This window comes from Ahaetulla prasina, chromosome 2 (assembly GCF_028640845.1).
Source record: "Ahaetulla prasina isolate Xishuangbanna chromosome 2, ASM2864084v1, whole genome shotgun sequence".
Taxonomy (NCBI): Eukaryota; Metazoa; Chordata; class Lepidosauria; order Squamata; family Colubridae; genus Ahaetulla; species Ahaetulla prasina.
This window is the reverse complement of record NC_080540.1, coordinates 82,655,707-82,676,393: the sequence shown is the minus strand read 5'-3', so window position 1 is coordinate 82,676,393 and position 20,687 is coordinate 82,655,707. Positions and strand designations below refer to the sequence as shown.

Here is a 20,687-nt window from a genome sequence, read left to right as displayed (position 1 = left end):
AAAGGCCAGCAGAAGCCCATCCTCAGGATCATAGAGACAAGGCAGCGAAACAACCTTACCTACACAAAAGCAAAATCCTGGAAAATGTTCTATGGGCTTCCTTCACTTGCGTCTCTCGCTGAGGAAATGAGACCAAATCTGGGGTGAGAGATGGGGAACTTGTTTCCATACCTTTACTCAATCAGATAGGGAAAAAGAGACTTTCAGCCATGCCCACTTTTATGTTTTGCCCAAAGCCGCTTGCAGTTGACCTTCTCCAGGTGTTTCTTGTTTTGGAGATCTCTGCTGTCCATCTCTGCTAGAATAGTAATAAACATAATTTCTCCACTCTGTCCAGCTTGGTGAGAAATGAGCCCTAAGGTTCCCAGTGTCCTTTTCCTTCAGTCAGTGAGGTTCAGCTGGTGGGACTGAAGCCATCTTAACAGTCTGCTCTTACCCTTGTTTCCCTTCGTAGTGGATTGCCCCCTCCCTCTTTTTACCTCACTGTCTCCTTCCAGCAGTTGGAGCAACTGGTGCAATAGCTCACCTTCAAACTCCTCTTTGGGATATTGAGAAAATCAGCAAGAGAAAGCCTCACTGGCCCCTAGCGAGTTGGTTCAGAAATTCAAAATTCTTCAGATTTCGGCAGAAAAACCAAATAGGCAAATCCTTCTCTATTTTCTGTTTTGTTTGTGAAATATATGTATGGTATGTACCCAGTATGTATGAATGTATGTATGTACCCCTGTGTGCGTATGTGGATTTTCATATACGACACTCATAAAGGATCTTTGAGTCTTTCAAATGCAATGTTGGGGGGGGGGAGCCATAGAGTTATATGTTACTTTTTTATGCCAATATCAAGCAATACCTTGAACTGAATCTTTGCATGAAACACTCCAAGGAAAATCAATTCTATAGTTTCTCTAGGCTGGTTTTAGTTCACCCTCTTGCCCATTTTCCTACCTAAAATATTTCTTGAAAAAAAGATTATTTCAAAAATACGCATCACACACAAGTATAACTCTTTGGATAATTGCAGGGGGTGATCTTTCTGCCATAGAAAGGCAGTAGATCTGCTCAGACATCTGAAGAGTTGCTTATAAAACAAATGGATTATATTTCGTGTGCAAACAATTCTCTGAAGCACAAACTATGTATCGGTTTCATATAGCTTGTCTCCATCATATAGATCACGGATGTTGTGGCTTTCGGATTATTTGGGGCACTTCTTCTGGTTTCTTACTTTAGTAGCATGTTAGTCTTTTAAGCATCTTTATCCTTGTTTTATTTTGTGCATAAATCTTTTCATGTATTTTACAGCACGTGATTTGTAGGTAATATATAAATGAGGATCCTACAAAATGTTGCTTAGCATTCCTATTCAATCTGATATGGCATGTGCTACTCTTAGAATATTCTGTAGTCTTTGATTTTTCATTAAGTGCTATCACTGTTTAACAATAACTAGGCATCAGTTGTGTGCATGTTGTCATAGGAAATTGTGTGCATGTCGTCATAGCCTCTCGTAAATAATTTCATAGAAATATTGGGCTTTATTCATGTGAAACAGAACTTTCAGTCCTGGAGTTTTGAGAGGAAACCCAGGGTAGCTTTGGATGTTAATGTCACGGTTCACACACTAACTGTTCATACTCTCTGAGAATTATTAGTGTGCCCACTTACCATAATCCTTTTGATGTAAAAATTGTTGGTGCGTAAAATTCATTCAGTGTATCCTTAGAGCCCCTCTCTGATTACCTTACCTTTTCCGTTACTGTGTTCTAATATTGAAATCAGGGCTGAGTTTTAGAAGAATTGAGAATCTTGGTTCAAATTCAGTGCTGTGCTTTTTTTCTGTCCTGCACTTTCACTTACTACATGTGGGCCCTGTTTGATACAAAAGGTCTATCCTTTATGCACCTGTTAGATCTGCAGTCTGTATTTTTTTTTTCATATAGTATCACCTGAGTATATTTAGAAAGACAAAATGCAGCTTCAACACAACTTAACCATATGTTTGTTTCTCAGTAGTAAATAAAACATGCTTATATAATACAGATAGATCTTGAGTTCAGCACATGAGTAAGCAAGGAAATCAGGAGTCAGCCCTCTTTTAGGGAGTGTGAAGCAGAGCCTAAATTAGGTGGGTCAAAAAAAATTCTTATTCTATGCATGCATTTAATCAAAATGGTAAAGAGAGACCGTTTCAGCTGTGGGATAGTTTTAATTGGGGGATCTGCTAGCTGGTTTGGCAATGTAACATTTCTTGATGCTGCTTTAAAATTGTTAAATCTGTCTTAGAATGTTTTGCTTGTCTTTTTCTTTGTGATTTTTTTTGTTGGTCACATGTTTGGTGCAGTGCAGTGCAAAAGATGGCTGTGTCAACTAATCTCCAATCTACTTACTTTGTGTCAAAAGTCCAAATCCTGCTGGTTTTTGACTTTCATTGCTTCTAGACTCTGCAATGGAAGTTTCCGTAGGAAAGCTAGACAGATGCTGAAGGATGCTGCCACCTGTGGCTCCTTTGAGATTAGAAATCGGTATCCAAATGGAATTTCATTCACTCATTCACTCTCTCGCACACACAATTCACACATTATTCAAAAAGCTGACTAGTATTTCTCACTCTCTCGATCATTACTGAATTAAAACAGGATTGGAAAGGATAAGCATATGGGTTTTATAGGAGGGGGAGGAAACCCTGTTGAGTTACCTGGATTTCTGAAGATTGATTTACTTGGCTAATATATATATATATAGAGGTAGGTAGCTCACAATATCTGTGTGAAAGAATTTGGAAATTGGCTGCCTGCTCAAGGTGAGCTGGTCATGTGCAGGAGGAAATACAGACATTATCATTTTATGTACTGTCAAAGTAAATGACCCTCACTAGAAATACGTGATAGAATGTTCAGTACAGATGCCCACACATAATAGCATTTTAATGATTCATGAATCTATAAATTGAAAGCCAACATAGATAGTATTTCTTCATGGTTTCCTCTTACTACCCATTGCCCAATAGTACTGTGACCAACTTCAACCTACTCAACTGAACTTACCTTCTTGTATTCCCCTTCCTCCATACCACTGTGCATTATTTAGTCAAGCTGAAGTTTCTTTAACATTAATATGTGTGAATATAAATATATATCATGTTGGAGAAAGCTAAAGAGGTTTAAGGCAATGAAAGGTGTGCCAACACGAAAAATGTAAAGGAAAGGAGAATCATATTTTTCACCTAATTGAAAGAAAAGTAGGGGGAGGAGGAGGGGGTGTTTGATAGATTATGTGTGAAAGAAACTGTGGATGTATATGTCTCTTCGTGAGTCCATTCTGTGCAAGAAAGCATGAGCATATGGCTGCTGGTAGACACCGTGTGGGTGGGAGAAAGAGAGAACTGCATTGTTGGGAAAGAGAGAGTGTGCAAGTGTAGCCAGTGAGAATAATTATAAAAGCCTCTAATGGTCTAAGTAACAGTGAAAAATTATGTGTGCTTGTGCAAGAAATGGAGAGAGATCATAAAGAAATATGTCTATTAAAAGTGGGGGGGGGGAGAATACTTACTATAAAATGCAAATATTTAATGCAAGGACGTGATATAAAAATGAAAGGGGTATGTGTAAAGAAAAATCAGGAGCATACCATTACTTGCGAAGTGTAACACAGCTTTTTCTTCCTTAATGCCTTCTAGATGTCTAAGAGTGCAATTCCCATGATCCCCAGCCAGCCAGGCAGCACATCCCTGTTATGATGGTCTCGTCCCATTTAAATATCAGACATCCAAATCAAAGGAAATCTCAGTTCTAAAAGGTGTTTTCCTCAGGCTCCTCAAATCTCAGGAGAGGAAAGGGTTAAATTTCCCACCATCTGGAATTATAATTGTTATCCATCTTTGCACATATTAAATCTAATTTCACTCTTTGTTTTTTCTAGAAACATCTTTGTAGGAGATTTTAAGATTATGTGTCTTGAAGCCACATTGAGACATGCATGCATAGACAGCGGGGAGGAAGCACGCATGCTTGTGTATTTAACAGGGCAGTGCAGATAAGGAACACAACAGCAGAACTAATTTCTGAATGTGTGTGTGGCAGCCAATGCAGAAGAACTTGGTCCCGAGGCAAGGCAATTGGCATTCCTGGCAGATCTACACAGGGGCTTGTTTGACTGTCATCAACAGGATGCAAGCTGCTGAAGCTCTATAAATGATTTGTTGAGAGAAGAGGGCTTATTGGCTTGTTGGTTGAAAAAGAAACCATCTCTTTTGCTGCATGTGTCTAAAATATTGTTTCTACCCAAGTGTCCAAGGATGAATGGACAGGAGCTGTTTATAGGATGTTCCATAAAATCTCAGGGTTTATTTCTCTTACTGTGATGTTCAGTCATTATACCTGGATCCTCACTCTGTCCTGTTTACACAATATGTAGCTGCTACTTCTCATTCTATTTATTGGCAAGATGAAATATCAGCAAAGAAACTCAGGTCTCTTATTTTTTTTCCATTCAGTCATGTCCAATTTTCGGACTTCCCGGACTAGTCCCTGCAGTTTTCTTGGCAAGATTTTTCAGAAGTGGTTTGTCCTTGTCTCCTTCTTAGGGTTGAGAGAAAATGACTAGCCCAAGGTCACCTGACTGGCTTTGTGCCAAAGGTTGGGACCAGAACTCAAGAGTGTCCCAGTTTGTAGCCTGATGCCTTAACTACTGCACCAAACTAATGCACTCTTTCTAAAGAGAGAGAAAATTCTCCTTAGGAAATATTGGCTCAAAGTCAAGTTTAGTTATAGGTTTGCCAAATTTTTGTCTAACCCCACTTTCCTGTTACAAAAGGGGGGATACTTGTGAGAAAAATGGTGACAAATAAAACACGTAGACTAGAATAGAATTGGCCAAGTGTGATTGAACACACAAGGAATTTGTCTTGGTGCATACGCTCTCAGTGTGCATAAAAGAAAAGATCATCAAGAATTCTAAGGTACAACACTTAATGATAGGGTACAAATAAGCAATCAGGAACCAATCAATACCAATATAAATTGTAAGGATACAAGCAACAAAGTCATAGCCATACAGTCATAAGTGGAAGGAGATGGGTGATTGGAACGATGAGAAGATTAATAGTAGTGCAGATTTAGTAAATAGTTTGACAGTGTTGAGGGAATTATTGGAATGTTGGAATGCTGGAACAAAAATTGTAATACATAAGGTGATTGGGTTGATAAAGAAGAACTTTATCCTGTGAAGTTCATGGATACATTAGTTATTACACTAATGAATTATTTTAAAAGTTACACTGTTTATTGCCTGCCCACTGTTATTATAATTTTGTAAGCCTTTATAGAGTTATAAAACTAATGATATTAGAAAAAAGAAATTGTTTTACAGGGTACTCCCCGAATTATGACCACCATGTTACTAACTTAAGAAATGCAATGATTCATTTAATAAGGGTGGCAAGAAAAATCATAAAGTGGGACAAACTCACTTAACAAATGTTTCACTTAGCAACATAAATTTTGGGCTCAATTGTGGTCATAATTCAAGGACTATCCATATAAAGAAGTCCAGTCTTCTTTCTGTATCAAAGCAAGAAGGCTTCTAATCAAATATGTCAATTAGTTGATCCTGTTTCCCTGAATTAAGCCAAAGTATTATGCAGTTCTCAAATGAGAATTTTTGAATATTTGAGTCTTCAGAAAAGATTGCTAGGGACTCAAAATCTCACATTTTGATCAGACTGAACTTAAATGAATCAAAAAGAGTCACCTTCCATGTCTCTTGTTTTTCATTTCTGAGGTGCATTATTGATTAGTTTATAATTAATTTGTCTCTCTCCCACAAACTGAAAAACACAAAATACAAATGCTGCTGATTGGTGAAAAGAAAGTTGCATTTAGCCAGATGGTCTGTAAGCTCAGAATATATTAGCCAGTTTTATTTCCCATTAGTGGGCAGTTGCAACAAATGAGCTCATAGGCCCTTTCTGTCTCCAACAGTTATTATTCCCTGGTTTATTATTATTGCTAGGATTTATCTTGCCTATTACTCAATGGGAATTATTTTACAGACCTCATTTTCTGAGCCTCATTTATTAAGATATGGACTATCCCACAGATAGTATGTATTCATAGTGGAAAAAACTATTTCAGATCTTGTCCTACATCCTATTGGAATTCCATTCTCCTATGAAGGCGATTCCGTCTCTCTCTACATGATTCTAAAAAAATTATGTTGCAGTTGTCGCTGCTTAATCTAAAGGAAGTCCATTTCTGTTAATGAGACCATCCTTCCAGAATACAGTCCTTGCAAACTGTAGTTTAATAATCCTACGTCTCCTTCAAGTCAACAGAGTACATGGGACACTTTTCTGCCGAATGTTGCTGCAACTGGCTCAGGTGAGTGTCCTCTTCTTTGAACTGACTCTGTACCAAAGCGCTACATCAAAGAGAGATAGCCCAGAACTACAAATACAGCTTTTGTGGTGGGGCTTAAAAGCACTGTAGAGAATAGAGCACTGATGTTAAGTGTAACACAGAATACGCCACACTGCTAACAAGCCATTATCTCCTGTGACCTGGACCGCTGCAGTGTTCTCTGCCTTCTAAAATGATCTTAATTACTAAGAAACAGCAGTAGCTAATCCATGGTAGACAGGACAGGATCAATTTTGTGGGGAGGCTGCCTGAAAGTCAACAGCAGGGGGTGGGCAGAAAATGCACATATGCACACACATCACTCCCAACGTGATCTTAAGAAATCAGTTCATATTTTCCATTTTAGAAACTAGCATAGAGTGATATGGATTCCTCACCTTAGCTCACTACAGCAATTACAGGTCTAAGTGAGTTGTCGGCACAGCTTCCTAAAGATAAATAGCTACCCACATTTCAAGATTAGAGCAAATGAGTTAGATTAAGCTCTCTACAGGTGTTGTTAGATTTCCCCCCTCCCCCTCCGCCATCAGGCCACATTTTTACAAATGGAAGTTTGTAAATGTTGGAGTGACATAAACATTCAAAATGATAAAGAGAGCACCAGTGAACAGTATAGTTATATGGCAAAAGAGGCTGATAAAATCTAAATTTTCTTTAGTCTCCTTTTTACTTCTAATTGGTTCAAACAGATTTTTTTTGGGTGGGGGACACAATTGAAATACACCTTGAAGAACTGAATGGCATGCACATTGTTATTATCCATGTAATTATTTTGCTAATTCTGCTGATTGCCAGCAGTTCGGCAGTTCGATTCTCATCGGCTCAAGGTTGACTCAGCCTTCCATGCTTCCAAGGTCGGTAAAATGAGGACCCAGATTATTGGGGGCAATATACTGACTCTGTAAACCACTTAGAGAGGGCTGTAAAGCACTATGAAGCGGTATATAAGTCTAAGTGCTATTGCTATTGCTATTCTGGGTTTTTCTGGATTGCGCATTCCATAATAGCATCTTTTCAGTACTGCATGAACCAAATACTAAATCATATGGGCAGCATATAATAACAAAGTCATTTAACTCCATTTTACAGTCCCCTCTGCTCAATAGTAAGTTTCAGTAAGGTCACTGGGATTCATATTGCCTTATAATATGGCTCTTTCTATGGTGTATGAAGTATGGTGTATGAAGTATGAAGTATGGTGTATGAAGTATGGTGTATGAAGTATGAAGTATGAAGTACCCGAAGTATCTAAGATCAAGCCTTCAAAACTATACCCCTATTGTTTCTATGATTGTAGGGCAACACTCTGTTCATTGTCCTCCTAATTCAAACCTAAGTGAAAACGGCACACAAAGACTCTACAAAAACTGAGGCAGGAGTGTGTGAATATACCTCCCTCTTCCTTAAAATCATCTAAGCTTTGCTCATGGCCATTTTTGTAGGATGGAGCCTGGCTCACATCTAGTCTTCTCAAAATATATCACATATGGACAGTTGCTTTCAGGCTGCTCCAGCTCTTTAAAGATCTGTTCCTAGAATCAGCTGATCCCTGACAAAATATCTCTGGAGAAAGGCCAAGAAAAAAAGGAGTATGAAAAAAGGACTTGCATTTACTTTACTAAACTCAGCTTTAGGTTGTTGAAAGTGATCCAGCCACCCAGATCACTGTTGCAATCAGACTCAGGAAAAGGGGAAAAAAAGACAGGTTAGAATTATAATCAATACCATCAATACCAATGAGAACTAGTTTTATATGTGTGTGTATTTGTTTTTATGAACTTTCCAGTTTTACATCCAGAATTATGTTTCCTCTTAGGAGTAAAGCCTTTTTTCATAATTCAAACTAACACGAACTTACTTAGGACCGAGTTCCAATAAATTGAGTAAGGTTTCATTCTGAATGCACATACACTGGAGCATGTATTTCATTCTCTGGAGATGGTACCTAATAAATGCTCCCTTGGCTCTTTCCTGAAGAAAGTAATCAGTGGAAAAGGTATTTATGGCATTTAAATGGAGCAGTGTAAACCTGTTCTTCGTAGTTGAGACTGCTTTAATTTTCAGACTCGGGGAAGTGGGCAGAGGCTGATGAAAATTGGAATATACAAATAATCAGGGATTATTTTGTATCAAGAGGTGGAAAATGCCTAATAAGGAAATACAATGGCACTCATAAATTCTTTATAAAGTCTATCTATAATTTGCAGGGTATCAAGTGTTTTCAAGACTGAATCTCCTTCATCACACCCCACGATCTAATATTCTAGCGACCATATTACCAGCCAATATTAGATATGAGCCAGTCATAAACTAGAGAAATAGGTAGAAGTCATTCTACAAAACAAGAAGGTTTGCAATACTTTTTATCAAAATCATAAAAAAATATTCTTTTATCAGTGGTCAGTTCAATTTAATATTAAAACATCAGTTGATGAAAAACAATTATTAGTTTTGATTTTCATCTATGGGGCTTAAATAGTAATGGCATGAATTTTTGTCAGCAAATGCTAACTTCGTTTGAGCCATGGTAGCTCCTACATGGTGCTTGTGAAGTGTCGACATAACCCACAGAGTGCAATTTCGTAATGGATAAGTTGCTTCTGTTCTTAATGGACAGTGTTCAAATTTTAAAAGATGGGATATTTTAAATTCAAGTTTAGCTGAACAGCACTTAGAGGCAATTTTAATGTATTTTATTACAGAACTCAGACGTGGGTGTTCATTGCTTATTTGCTACATTCATTCTTAAAAATATATTGTGGTAAACATCTTTCTCTCTAAAAAAGGTTCAAGAGGCAGAGTTATAAAGAGTGTGTAGTTCATTGTAGTTCCATGGTTGAAGTTTTATGTTCGTTCACAATTTGCAATTTTGCAGTCCTGTTGTGTTCATTATCTAAACATTATCATTGCTGCTAGAAAAGCTACAGGGTCCAAAGAATGATGGATACATCCATAAATTTAACTGATTGTTGTTTTGACTTTTTAAAAAAATATTGAAGCTATGTTCATTTCTGTAGAAAGGATGGATATGACACCATAATATGTTTAAACATGCCTAAAGTCTGGTACAAGGGACACCGTGGCTCAGGGGCTAAGATGCAGAGCTTGTCGATCAAAAGGTTGGCAGTTCAGCGGTTCGAATCCCTAGTGCCGCGTAATGGAGTGAGCTCCCGTTACTTGTCCCAGCTTCTGCCAACCTAGCAGTTCGAAAGCATCTGAAAAATGCAAGTAGAAAAATAGGGACCACCTTTGGTGGGAAGGTAACAGCGTTCCGTGCGCCTTTGTCATTGAGTCATGCCGGCCACATGACCACGGAGACCTCTGCGGACAGCCCTGGCTCTTTGGCTTTGAAACGGAGATGAGCACCGCCCCCTAGAGTCAGGAATGACTAGCACATATATATGAGGGGAACCTTTACCTTACCTTTAAAGTCTGGTACACTTGTGCCTCTTAACAGCTCAATTTTTCTGCATTGCTATTCATTATATTCTATTCGTTCCTTGCATTGGACCTGGGCTTCTAGAGGAATGGATGACTCACTGGTCAGAGCTTAGTTCAACAGTCACTGAATTTTTTTCCCTTCATCCTGCTCACTTGATTTCATTTCCCTTCCAGGTAGCCCTTGACTCCAAGCTTTCTATCAGCAGCACTGGATGAGAATTCAACAACTTCCTAGAGTGCACTAACGTGGCCAGCAATAATGGATTTTGTGATGAAACAAGCCTTAGGGGGTAAGTCTTATCTCCTCACAATATTCTCTTAGTTCTACTATTCTAAGCACTTAAGACTGAATTTCTGGTGGAAGCAAACAGCTTCAAATCAGGCATGTTGGTGGGCTTCCTTGTATGACAGTCTATTTCTGGTCCTTCCTCTTTTCTGTAGGGTTAAGATCAGGGCTTTGACTTGGCCATTCCTTTCTTCTGCTTTTACCAATTTTTGGCGGTACAACTTGTGTGTTTTGGGTCATTGCTGCATTACCCACTTTTTCTGAGCTTCAGTTGAAGGCCAGATACCCTGACATTTTCCTGTAAAATTTGCTGGTACAATTCAGAATTCATAGTCCCATCAATGATGGCAAGTCCTGGTCCAGAGGCAGAAAATTTGGGTCTATTTGTCAATGCAAAAGAGGTAATGTCATTCCCTAGACATTACCCTGGGGTTTTGTTTTGTTTTTGTTTGTTTGTTTGTTTTTGAGACGTCCTGATATATTATATACCATGTTCTTGTTGTGATCTTCGTTGGTCATCCACTTCTGGGGATGGTAACAATGGTGAATTGCCTGACAGTGGGGACAAACACTTTGGGAATAGTTCTGTAAACTTTTTCAGTCTGATGGGTATCAACAGTTGTTTTTCCAAGCAGTGACACACTTCTACAACCTATCTTATGAAGCTCAGACTTTTATTGTGAATATCTGGAATTCGGTTCTTTAGCTAAGGCAGGACCTCCCATACTCATAGTGCTTATCAAATTTGTAGATCCCTTGCACAGCTGGAACTAAAAGTAACTCATTCCCATGGCTGAAACTTACAGTTTACAACAGAGAAGGCCAAAAAAAAAAATCTTGATACATTCTCAGCTGACATCTACTATGAATGCCCATAGATGTGATTGGAGAGAGTTTCAAGGCCTATAAAAAAAAGAGAGAGGACTTGGCCACAAGTTATCCATCTCTGCTTTTGAGCGTCTGAGAGATCAAGGGAGATCCCCTTTCATTGTATCGTCACCATAAAAAGTCTGTAAATTAGTGGCTTTGAGAGAAAGGACTGGCTCAATTTAGTTGCATGAGCGCCAAAGTCAAATATAATTTGAACCTGGATTTCTGAACCCCAGCCCAATTCCTTAACTATGCTCTCCGATTACAATAGTTCTTGGACTTTAGTTACTGCTAATATAGAAGTTTTCTCTTTTTATTTTCTTTTCTTTAAGAAGGTGGAACTGTCCAGGCATTTGCCCACAATAACACAATCATGGCTATTCCTAACTGCAAAGGTATTGCTTATATAATATTCTATTCAAGCATAGACAGTGTTGTCGTAATGGGAAAACCAAGACAAATATGAGAGGCCCTTTTGAAAAATGCAGTGTTCTTATTCAGATGTCTAGTGACATCTGAGCTCCCCCTAGAGATTTGCAAGGAAATTTGCTAATTGTCTCACATACTGACTTCTGACAACCCGAAAGGAGATTATTGGTTCTGAGATTCTGCCTTGGAGAGAGACTTATTTGTTTGCTTGCTTTTATCCTGCTTTTATTGTTATAAATAACTGAAGGCAGCGTGCATATCTAATACAACAACATGTGAGGTGTGTTCAGCTGAGAGAGAGCGATTGGCCCAAAGTCACCCTCTTTCAGGCCTGAAACACTCAGCTAGGATTCCATCTAGAAAAGAGAGTGCAAATCACTGGTCCTGCTAGACATTATAATAACGTCTAGCAGGTTTCAGAGTTTGTTTGTTTTTTATAAGGCTGATGGAGAAGCTCACAGTCATTTTACCTGACTGAAGAAACTTCATCAGTCACTCCACCCTCTCCTTATTTTTCCTCCTTAATAGTAGAAGTGGATAACATCAGCCTGTTGGGAAATACTGAAAAGAAATGGGATTTCCCACAGAAGTCCCTCTTACTATGTTTTCAACCATGCCATGTGCAGGGGCCACGAAGGACATGGGTAAAATGTTGGGAGGAGAAGAGGAAAAAGACCCTGATGCCCAGAAGAAGGAAGAAGAACGACAAGAAGCCTTACGCCAGCAAGAGGAAGAACGCAAGGCAAAGCATGCCCGCATGGAAGCTGAACGGGAAAAGGTTCGGCAGCAAATCCGTGATAAGGTGGGTCACTTTCCTGCCATTTTCCAATTACCATATTTTTCAGACTAAAAGATTCACTCCCCCCACCCCCCCAAAAAAAGTGGGTGGAAATGTCTGTGCGTCTTATAGAGCGAATATTGTGGCGGGGGGAGGAGGGTTTGTTTCGATGCCGATCAACTGTTCTAGGCAGTGGGGATCGCCACCTATCACTGCTGCCGCCCATTCACAGCAAACGAGTGGCGGCAAATGGGCCGCAGCGGCGGCAAACAGGCCATGACAAACAGGCCGCGGTGGCAGCGAACGGGTGGCCGAGGCAGATTTTTTTTCTTGTTTTCCTCCTCTAAAGATAATGTGCGTCTTATAGTCCAGAGAGTCTTATAGTCTGAAAAATACGGTAATCTCTCTGTCACTAAGATCTTGAGGGAGTGATTTGGAAGAAATGGCAAGAAAAGGATAGAGAGTAGGGAGACTGAGCTTTAGGAAACTGGAGAAGTGATTATTCTTGATCATGATGAACAAGACTTGGCTTCTTTTTTTAAAGTACAAAAACTCAGTTTTGAGAAGCCACTCAATCTAACTTGAATTATTTGAGAAATGCATTGATTACCCAGCAAAATTTGTATCTTTTAAGCATTAAACTATAATTCTGAGCTCTCCTACTGGGCATCCATGAAGGAGCAAGAATATTGAGGAGAATATACTTGTCTCAGACATCATGATGTCATTACATAAACATGCTGTTTTCATAATGATTTCATAATCAGTGCCATCGTTTTGACTTCTTCATGCCTTGTTATAGAGCCCGCCCTTCCTTATCAGCTGCTGGGGGTTGTAGTTTAACAACATCTGAAGGTGCAGTTATTCTACCCGAAGACTTGACATTTGGATGGCCACTCCAACTGCATCAGCTTTTTAATAAAGGGAGAAAGAGAGCCAGAAATATTGTCATATCTAACTATGTCAATATTCCCATGGCATAGGGTTTCTGTCTAGCACAGGCTAGAGCAATTACAGGAGATGGGAATATTGCAAAACTCAATAGATAATATCCCTTACAGATCCAGCATCTTGGACAGTTCTCTACAGCAGGAATGGAGATCTTCCAGTCCATGGGATAAACCCTTCCCAGTTGCTCCATCTAGCCCTTAGAGACCCAAGCAAGGTCCCTCTCCTTCCTTGAACCCCCTGGTCTCTCCCTGAAACCCTGCCCCCCACCCCCATCTGCCTTCCCACTGAAGGGCTGCAACTTCAGGTCTCTGTTGCACTTGAAATATGGCTTCCCCAAAGGGGAACAATGAAGATTGGGCAAAGATGGCACCTGGGCAGCCAGCACCTGAAGGTAAGAATATAAAAGTAGCCCTGCTGGATCAGACCGAGGCCCATTTTAGTCCAGCATTTCCATTCTCAACTAGAAGTCCATGGGGTGCAGCCAGCTATGCTCAGTTCACTGCCCTGTGCTTTGGGAAACGCATGGAACCGGATTCCTAAAACATACCCTCAGGGATGAGCTCCTAGGAAGGGCTTCTGACACCTGGAAAAGATTCCTCCCCAGGAACAGGGTGGCATCCAGAGAATGGATGGTAAGGGATCGAATCCTGTTTCCCCCCTTGATTGACAGCATTATGCCAGCAGGATGACCCTGCCTATTGAGAACAAAGCCTCACAGTTTTGTCCCTCTTCACTGAATTAAAACAACAAGGACTCTTGCCATGAGCCCTTGAATCTATTTATACCCCATTGGAACGTCCCAGCATTGCTTGTTCCTTGCTGCAGTCGTTCCAGACGAATGAAAGAGAAACCCACCTGCACACAACATGGTTACACTCGTTCACCTGCTAAACATTATTCCTTCTTTTTCTTTCTACAAAGAACAGCCTCTTCTCTGTAGCTCTTATTCCAGGGCCAGCTATAATTATTTAAAGAGCTTCTATTGCAGTCCAGCAACTAGAGGTGAAGTGGTCTCTGCCAGGCCGTAAGATTACCATCTTAGAGCTCCTTTGATGTGAACTTTCTTTTTGTTGCTGATAATCCTTAAATGTACTAAAGCTGGCCAATATTCAGCTGCTTGATGTTAAGAGAAAGGCCGCTTTTTGCTATTAGCAACAGTCATTCATTCAGCTGCATACTAAACTCACTGTTCAGTGCCCATCCACTGTTAACCTGTTTACATTTTTTTTGTCCTTTTCTTTTGAGTTTTTCTTTTTCTTTCTACAAAGAACAGCCTCTTCTCTGTAGCTCTTATTCCAGGGCCAGCTATAATTATTTAAAGAGCTTCTATTGCAGTCCAGCAACTAGAGGTGAAGTGGTCTCTGCCAGGCCGTAAGATTACCATCTTAGAGCTCCTTTGATGTGAACTTTCTTTTTGTTGCTGATAATCCTTAAATGTACTAAAGCTGGCCAATATTCAGCTGCTTGATGTTAAGAGAAAGGCCGCTTTTTGCTATTAGCAACAGTCATTCATTCAGCTGCATACTAAACTCACTGTTCAGTGCCCATCCACTGTTAACCTGTTTACATTTTTTTTGTCCTTTTCTTTTGAGTTTTTCTTTTCTCATCTCTGGAAGGCAGACCTAGGAGCACACCCCTGGAGAAGCAATTGTCTGTTCAGCAGAGTGATATGATCCATCCTAGCTTCCAGGCTGGCTCTCCCCTGGGATGATACGCACTTGCCCATGAATGATTTTTCTCTGACTCCCGTTTCTCTTATTTTCACTGCAGCAAGAGGAGAATCATTCGTAGAGATTTGGAGTGTGGTCTCAAGGGGCATGTAAATTAAATAAATAAATGAATTGCCTTTGGGCCAGGCGTGAGCCATCATATCCTACACTGAATGTGGATGCTGACAGAATGTCCTTTGGCATCCTCCTTTGCTATTTTCTTTCACTCAGTCATTCCTCACCTCCTGGCTTATTTGTCTTCTAAGAGGAGAATATAGGTCACTGGAAATAACTAAATTTCAGGCTCTGTCATCGGCCTTTTCTAAAAACCTTAAAATTAAGACAGCAACAGCTTAGCATGAGCAGGTTCTGCTGTCCCCTTAAATAATTATGCAAAGATGGGAGAATTTGAGGCAGTGGGTTTTGCTCTGTCTTCGGTGTATCTGCCCTTTTTTTTTTACATTGCTTTTAAAAGTATTAATGCCTGGCCCTTCTTTACAGACAATGAGCTCAATGAAGACAGGCTCCAATTCATCACAAGTTTTGCCTATTCATTCATTTCCCTAATATCTTTTAGGCCAGTTTCTCATTCTGTGGCACCAAGAGAGAACCAGCACTGATCCGATTACTCCATCAGTCTTCTGCATTGTTTGAATGCTGAGAAGTTTGAAGTGCTCCTATTGAGCTCTTCCAGAGCAAATCCATCTTGGAAAACAAGGGTTGGATGTCAGAGCTGATACTAGAAAGAATTAAAGGGAAATTATCCCAGCTGCAGGAAGCAATTATAGAAATGTGAATTGAAAATAGTATGTGTAACAGGTACATCAAGGAGGGATGGACTAGAGATATTGTACACATAAAAATTGCTATGAATGCAAAACATCAACTGAATTGGAAGGAGTAAGAATGAAGGAACGCCTAAGATTGAGAATAAGTTTCGTTGGAAGAAAATTCTGTAGCATGCCACATGTTGAATGAAGAAGAACTAACTGGAAGGGGAAATGGTCTTCATTTTTTGTTAGTAAGCTTCTTACAGGCACATCCTCCAGGAAAATTCTTCTGTTTTTCTTATTGCTACTGAGGACTTGAACATGAGAGTACTGTCATATATATATACAACTTTGTCATATATATACAACTTTGAACGGTCACTAAATGAACTGTTCTAAGTCGAGGATTATGTGTATAAAGCTAATTGCATGCAAAATTAGCATCAATTCCACAAAACCCATGTTTGCTAGATGACAGGGTGGGCTATCTCTCCAGAGTCATTCCCTCTGCCAATCACAGCCCTCCTTTTGGCTCCAGTCATCCTCAGAGTATTAACAGGGGGGCTGTAGGTCTGTCTTTATTATTCACCCTAGAAATGGTAATATTAAGGCAATGTGTCCTTAACTGCAATTCTCAAGATCTTTCTCCAGATGTAGATAGGGCATTCATGGCTGCCAGGGACCAGCCCGTAGTAGTATGTTTTTACTTGATGAGAAGACTGCAGGTTAAGCAAAGGAGCAAAGGAGCACATTATATTTTGCATTTGTTTAGGTTCTGAATGTTCCTAGGCTTCTTCACCGTGTCATGATAGGAGTGGGGGATGTTATGGAGGCACATAGCACCCTCAAATACTATATCCAGGGTAGAACTTACACTATTTAATCCACTTTCCAACATGGGGCCTTAAAGTCCAGTCAAACTACAACTCTTGTTGCCTACATCCAACATAGTCATGCTAGCTATGGTTATTGTAAAACATCGGCAAGGAAGTTAATTTCTAAATGAATGAAAAAGCATAAAATACTTTTCCAGATTTTCCATTAACGTGAAAGGTAAGGGGTTAGTGTTACCTCTGATTTCTTTCAGGGTCCATGTGTTGTTCCAGTACTTGGTGGAGTACCATCTAGAGCAGGGGTGTCCAAACTTGGCAACTTTACAACTTGTGGACTTGTGGGAGTTGAAGTCCACAAGTCTTAAAGTTGCCAAGTTTGGACACCCCTGATCTAGAGTCTATCTTAGCTTAGACCAGGGGTCTGCAAACTTGGCTCTTTTAAGACTTGTGGACTTCAACTCCCAGTCCACAAGTTTGCAGACCCCTGGCTTAGACACTAAAAGAAATACATAAAGGCAACAGAAGGTGCAGTTTTGGTCTCACAATTTTCAGTAAAATTTAAAGGTCTTTTCTGTACAGCATTCATGTTCCAGGCTGTAACCCTAAGAACAGACTGTATCACTATGGAAGCAGCTGATGTCATTTACTGGAACAGCTGGTTAATCTTCAGAAGCCTCAGCAATTAAGTTAATGCAATCTTAATTTAGGACACCTATGACCCAAGGGCCAATGGGGTTGCAGTCAAGATCTACCTTCTCCTGCATTTCTCTGAGAAGTCTTGTGTGTCTCCCCCACATAGTATGGCCTGAAGAAGAAAGAGGAGAAAGAGGCAGAGGAGAAGGCAGCCCTGGAACAGCCCTGTGAGGGGAGCCTGACACGACCCAAGAAAGCCATCCCAGCCGGCTGTGGAGATGATGACGATGAGGATGAGGAGAGCATCCTGGATACGGTGCTCAAGTATCTGCCAGGTCCATTGCAGGACATGTTCAAGAAGTAGCCGCCATATCAGCCCAAGTCCCACCCAGAGTTTCCTGGTGTTGCCAATTCAACACTCGATTGAAGCTTTTGGGTGGCGAAGGGACTTTCTTTTGGGGTTTCATGGGGGCATTTTCCTTTCCAGTTTTTGTTTCAAGGGGAGACTTCATACATGTCTTTGTGCCACAGGCCTTTCCCAGGCCTTCTTCTCAGTCCCCAAGAGAAGCACATCAGGCACGGGATGTACCCCCTACCCTGCCCCCTTGCTATCATCACTCTAGGCTGCTGGATTCCTTGGAGCCACAGGCTGGGCACTGCCAGGAGGAGTTTTATCTCCTTCCCCTCACCTGGGCTTTCCCTTCCCAACACAGAGCTGGAGTGGAGTTCTGTGGTGCCAAAGGACCAGCTGACTAGAAAGTCAAAGCAAAGCAAAAATAAATGGGAACTGGGACCAAATTCAATTACACAACCTCATGGGGTTTTAGAGGAGGAGGCACCAGAGGGAGGCCAGGCCCCTGCACAATCCTCTGAGGCTGCCTCCTTCCCCCATATTCCTTAACCCAGTGCTGACTGCCAAACAGAGATTGTGGCCTGTTAATCTCTGTTCTGCTGTTCCTGCCTAATTCATGGGGGCCAAGGTAGCCCTGCACATTCCATCTCTGAGGAAGAGAAGGACCAGTTGGATACAGATACACACACACACTAATTCCAATCCTTATTTTAGGGCTGTTGGCAAATCATAGTCTTGTCATATGCTTGGGGAAGAACAGCTCATTCCTGAAAAGAATCAAAACTCCTACCACAAGCCTAGCATGGAGGCCCACTGCAAAGAATTATGAGTTACTAGTAGAAAAAAAATTACCTGGGCTTCTTAAGGGACCCTGAGAGATAGGTGATTTTTTTTCCCCTTCCATCATCCAATAGTAGTATTTTATTCAAAAAAGTTCCCTAGCTGACACATTTGCAGACTTTTACAGAGTAAAAAGACAAAGCATGAAATCACACTCTCCTTCCCTTGCTGCAGAAAGCAATGGATGTGGAGATCGGTTTAGATATCAACTGACCAAAATGAAGACGCTCAAGGGAATGGGATGCATTCATGCATTCATCCAAGGATCCCTGCTTTCTTTAGGGGGTTGTAGGAATGCCCCTCACTGACACTTACAGAGAGAGCAGCACAGCCTCTCAAGCCAGGGAGTTTCAGTTGTCTACTAGACCAGGGGTCTGCAAACTTGGCTCTTTTAAGACTTGTCCACAAGTCTTAAAAGAGTCAAGTTTGCAGATCCCTGTACTAGTCCAAAGGGTCTATGTTAAAGCCAGTAAGCCTATCCCTGTCATATTTTGATCCTAGGATGCTGATAATCTCTTTCCCGATAGAAACATAATGGTCCACACAAATATTGGCAGAACTGTTCTTGCATTCAAGGTAGAAATTGGGGTTTTTTTTCCTCTTTCACTGAAGTGTCTAGAAAGACTTCAGCCATGCATACCCAGACACAGATTTATTATTTATTAATTTAATGTATAGGCTGATCAGATACTGATTTCAAAGGGTGGGTCCTTTGTGGTCTATGAGAAAACCTTCCCGCTTTTCAATAACTCCAGCCCAATGTGGCCTGGGAATGTGCCACACTCCAGCATACCCCAGTAGTTCCCCTTCACTGCACAGTTGTTGCATTCACTCCGTGGCCGATTCTCCCCATTGTTTCTTCAAAGCCACAACATTACACAAAAAGGGGTGACTATGAGACAAGGAGGAAGCCTCACTGCTGATTTGGCCTGGTGCCCTCTCCCCAGTACCAACAGTCCTTGGCCACTGCTGAAAACGAAATCAAACGTCCATCCTTCTATGGGGAAGTTTTGTAGTTTTCATTCTTGTGTTTATTTGGGAAGAAGGAAGGTCTGGATTATTTGGTAAATTTTCCTGGTACTCTGTCCCTTCTACTTCTGTTTGGGGATGGGGTCAAGTTTGAGTTTGGGAGTTATCTCCCTGCATCCAAAATCTACCATTCTTTCTTTCTATCCTTCCTTTCTTCCTTAATAGTTAAAGCCATATCAGTTAGACTGCAATACTATCAACGCTAAAAACTCTGCAGGCTGCGCTCTGTCATGCTGTATAAAGGAGCGTCCTGGGGTCAGGGACCACCCCTACCCCCTTGCCTGCTTGTCTTTGTCTCTGGCCGCCCAACATGTTTTGCATAGGTATCTCTGTAACAGGGTAAATCACCCCAACACTTGTTCTCTGTCTAATTGTCTCTGCTAGTCACTCATTAGATGGTCATCATACAGCCCCATGGAGCTGGGAAGAAAAGGTCCTCAGGCAAAATGAAAAGGGGACCAGGTTGGAGGTGGTAAGGGGACAGCCCATTAGCACCTGTTTTGTCAATATAATGTGAGCTTGTCTGCAGTCATCCCATAGGACAAAAGAGTGTGATTGTGAGAGTCCTGCAAAGTTTCATGCTGGTTGCTGGGCAAGTAAACTCTGTGCCAAAATGGCAGGACTTTGCCAGGGGAACACAAGCTGTTTATTGTCTACATAATCCTCCTGGATGAATGTTGAAAATTGCAATAAATCCACTTTTCACATGGGGCAAAGGGCTGATGCTGAAGCTAGCATCCCACACGATGGTGACGCTGTTGCTCTCAGTTGACAAAATTACCACTATACCCATTGTTTAATATTTAGGCAGAGAGAAGTAAGTACCAGTAAGTCTCTGGACCCCACCAATCTGAGAACTCCATTCTGGGCAAGAACAAGAGGCAAAAAAAAAAACTTCTCATGTCTTAGAATACTGGAGGGACATGAAATAGCAATGCCCACAGAAACCTAACTTCAATATGTGTGAATGTCAATAGGCCATCCTAGCCCCAATTCACACAAAAAATATGGAAATCATAATTCTAAGTCTCTTCCTCTGCTACTAGGATAGGAGCAGAAGCCCTGAACCACAGGAGATGTATTTGTGCTGCACCTCCTCCTCATTTCAGCATCCTCTTCCCTGCTGGGGAAGAACCATTTTGGTTCCCCATGATCTTTGACCTCAGACCTCTGATATTATTGTCATGTCAGTGGGAGGAGCTGCGGGATGGTTTCCAGGTCATTGAGGTAGCCAGGAGAAAACCCGAATATTCTGCTTCAAATCTTACTTAATGGAGCTGGATCAGCTTCCAACTTGAATGCAGAGAGTATATATGTTGTATGTATGTATGTGAATGAGTATGAGGAAGA

General features: G+C 40.8%; 1 protein-coding gene across 6 annotated transcripts in view; it reads left to right on the top strand.

The window, feature by feature from the left end:
* CPLX2 (complexin 2) overlaps positions 1-17,629 on the top strand; it is a 173,402-nt gene extending 155,773 nt beyond the window's left edge. For 3 of the 6 annotated variants that reach the window (XM_058171137.1, XM_058171136.1, XM_058171138.1), the window contains 3 exons: positions 10,036-10,147; positions 12,069-12,244; positions 17,283-17,629. In XM_058171137.1, coding sequence (XP_058027120.1) covers positions 10,117-10,147; positions 12,069-12,244; positions 17,283-17,480 — 405 coding nt within the window. In that variant the 5' untranslated portion in view covers positions 10,036-10,116 and the 3' untranslated portion in view covers positions 17,481-17,629. Of the gene's footprint in view, positions 1-6,358; positions 6,378-10,031; positions 10,148-12,068; positions 12,245-17,282 lie in introns of those variants that run through there. The other 3 variants (XM_058171142.1, XM_058171141.1, XM_058171139.1) reach the window with 2 other exon arrangements.
* The last annotated feature ends 3,058 nt before the right edge of the window (positions 17,630-20,687 follow it).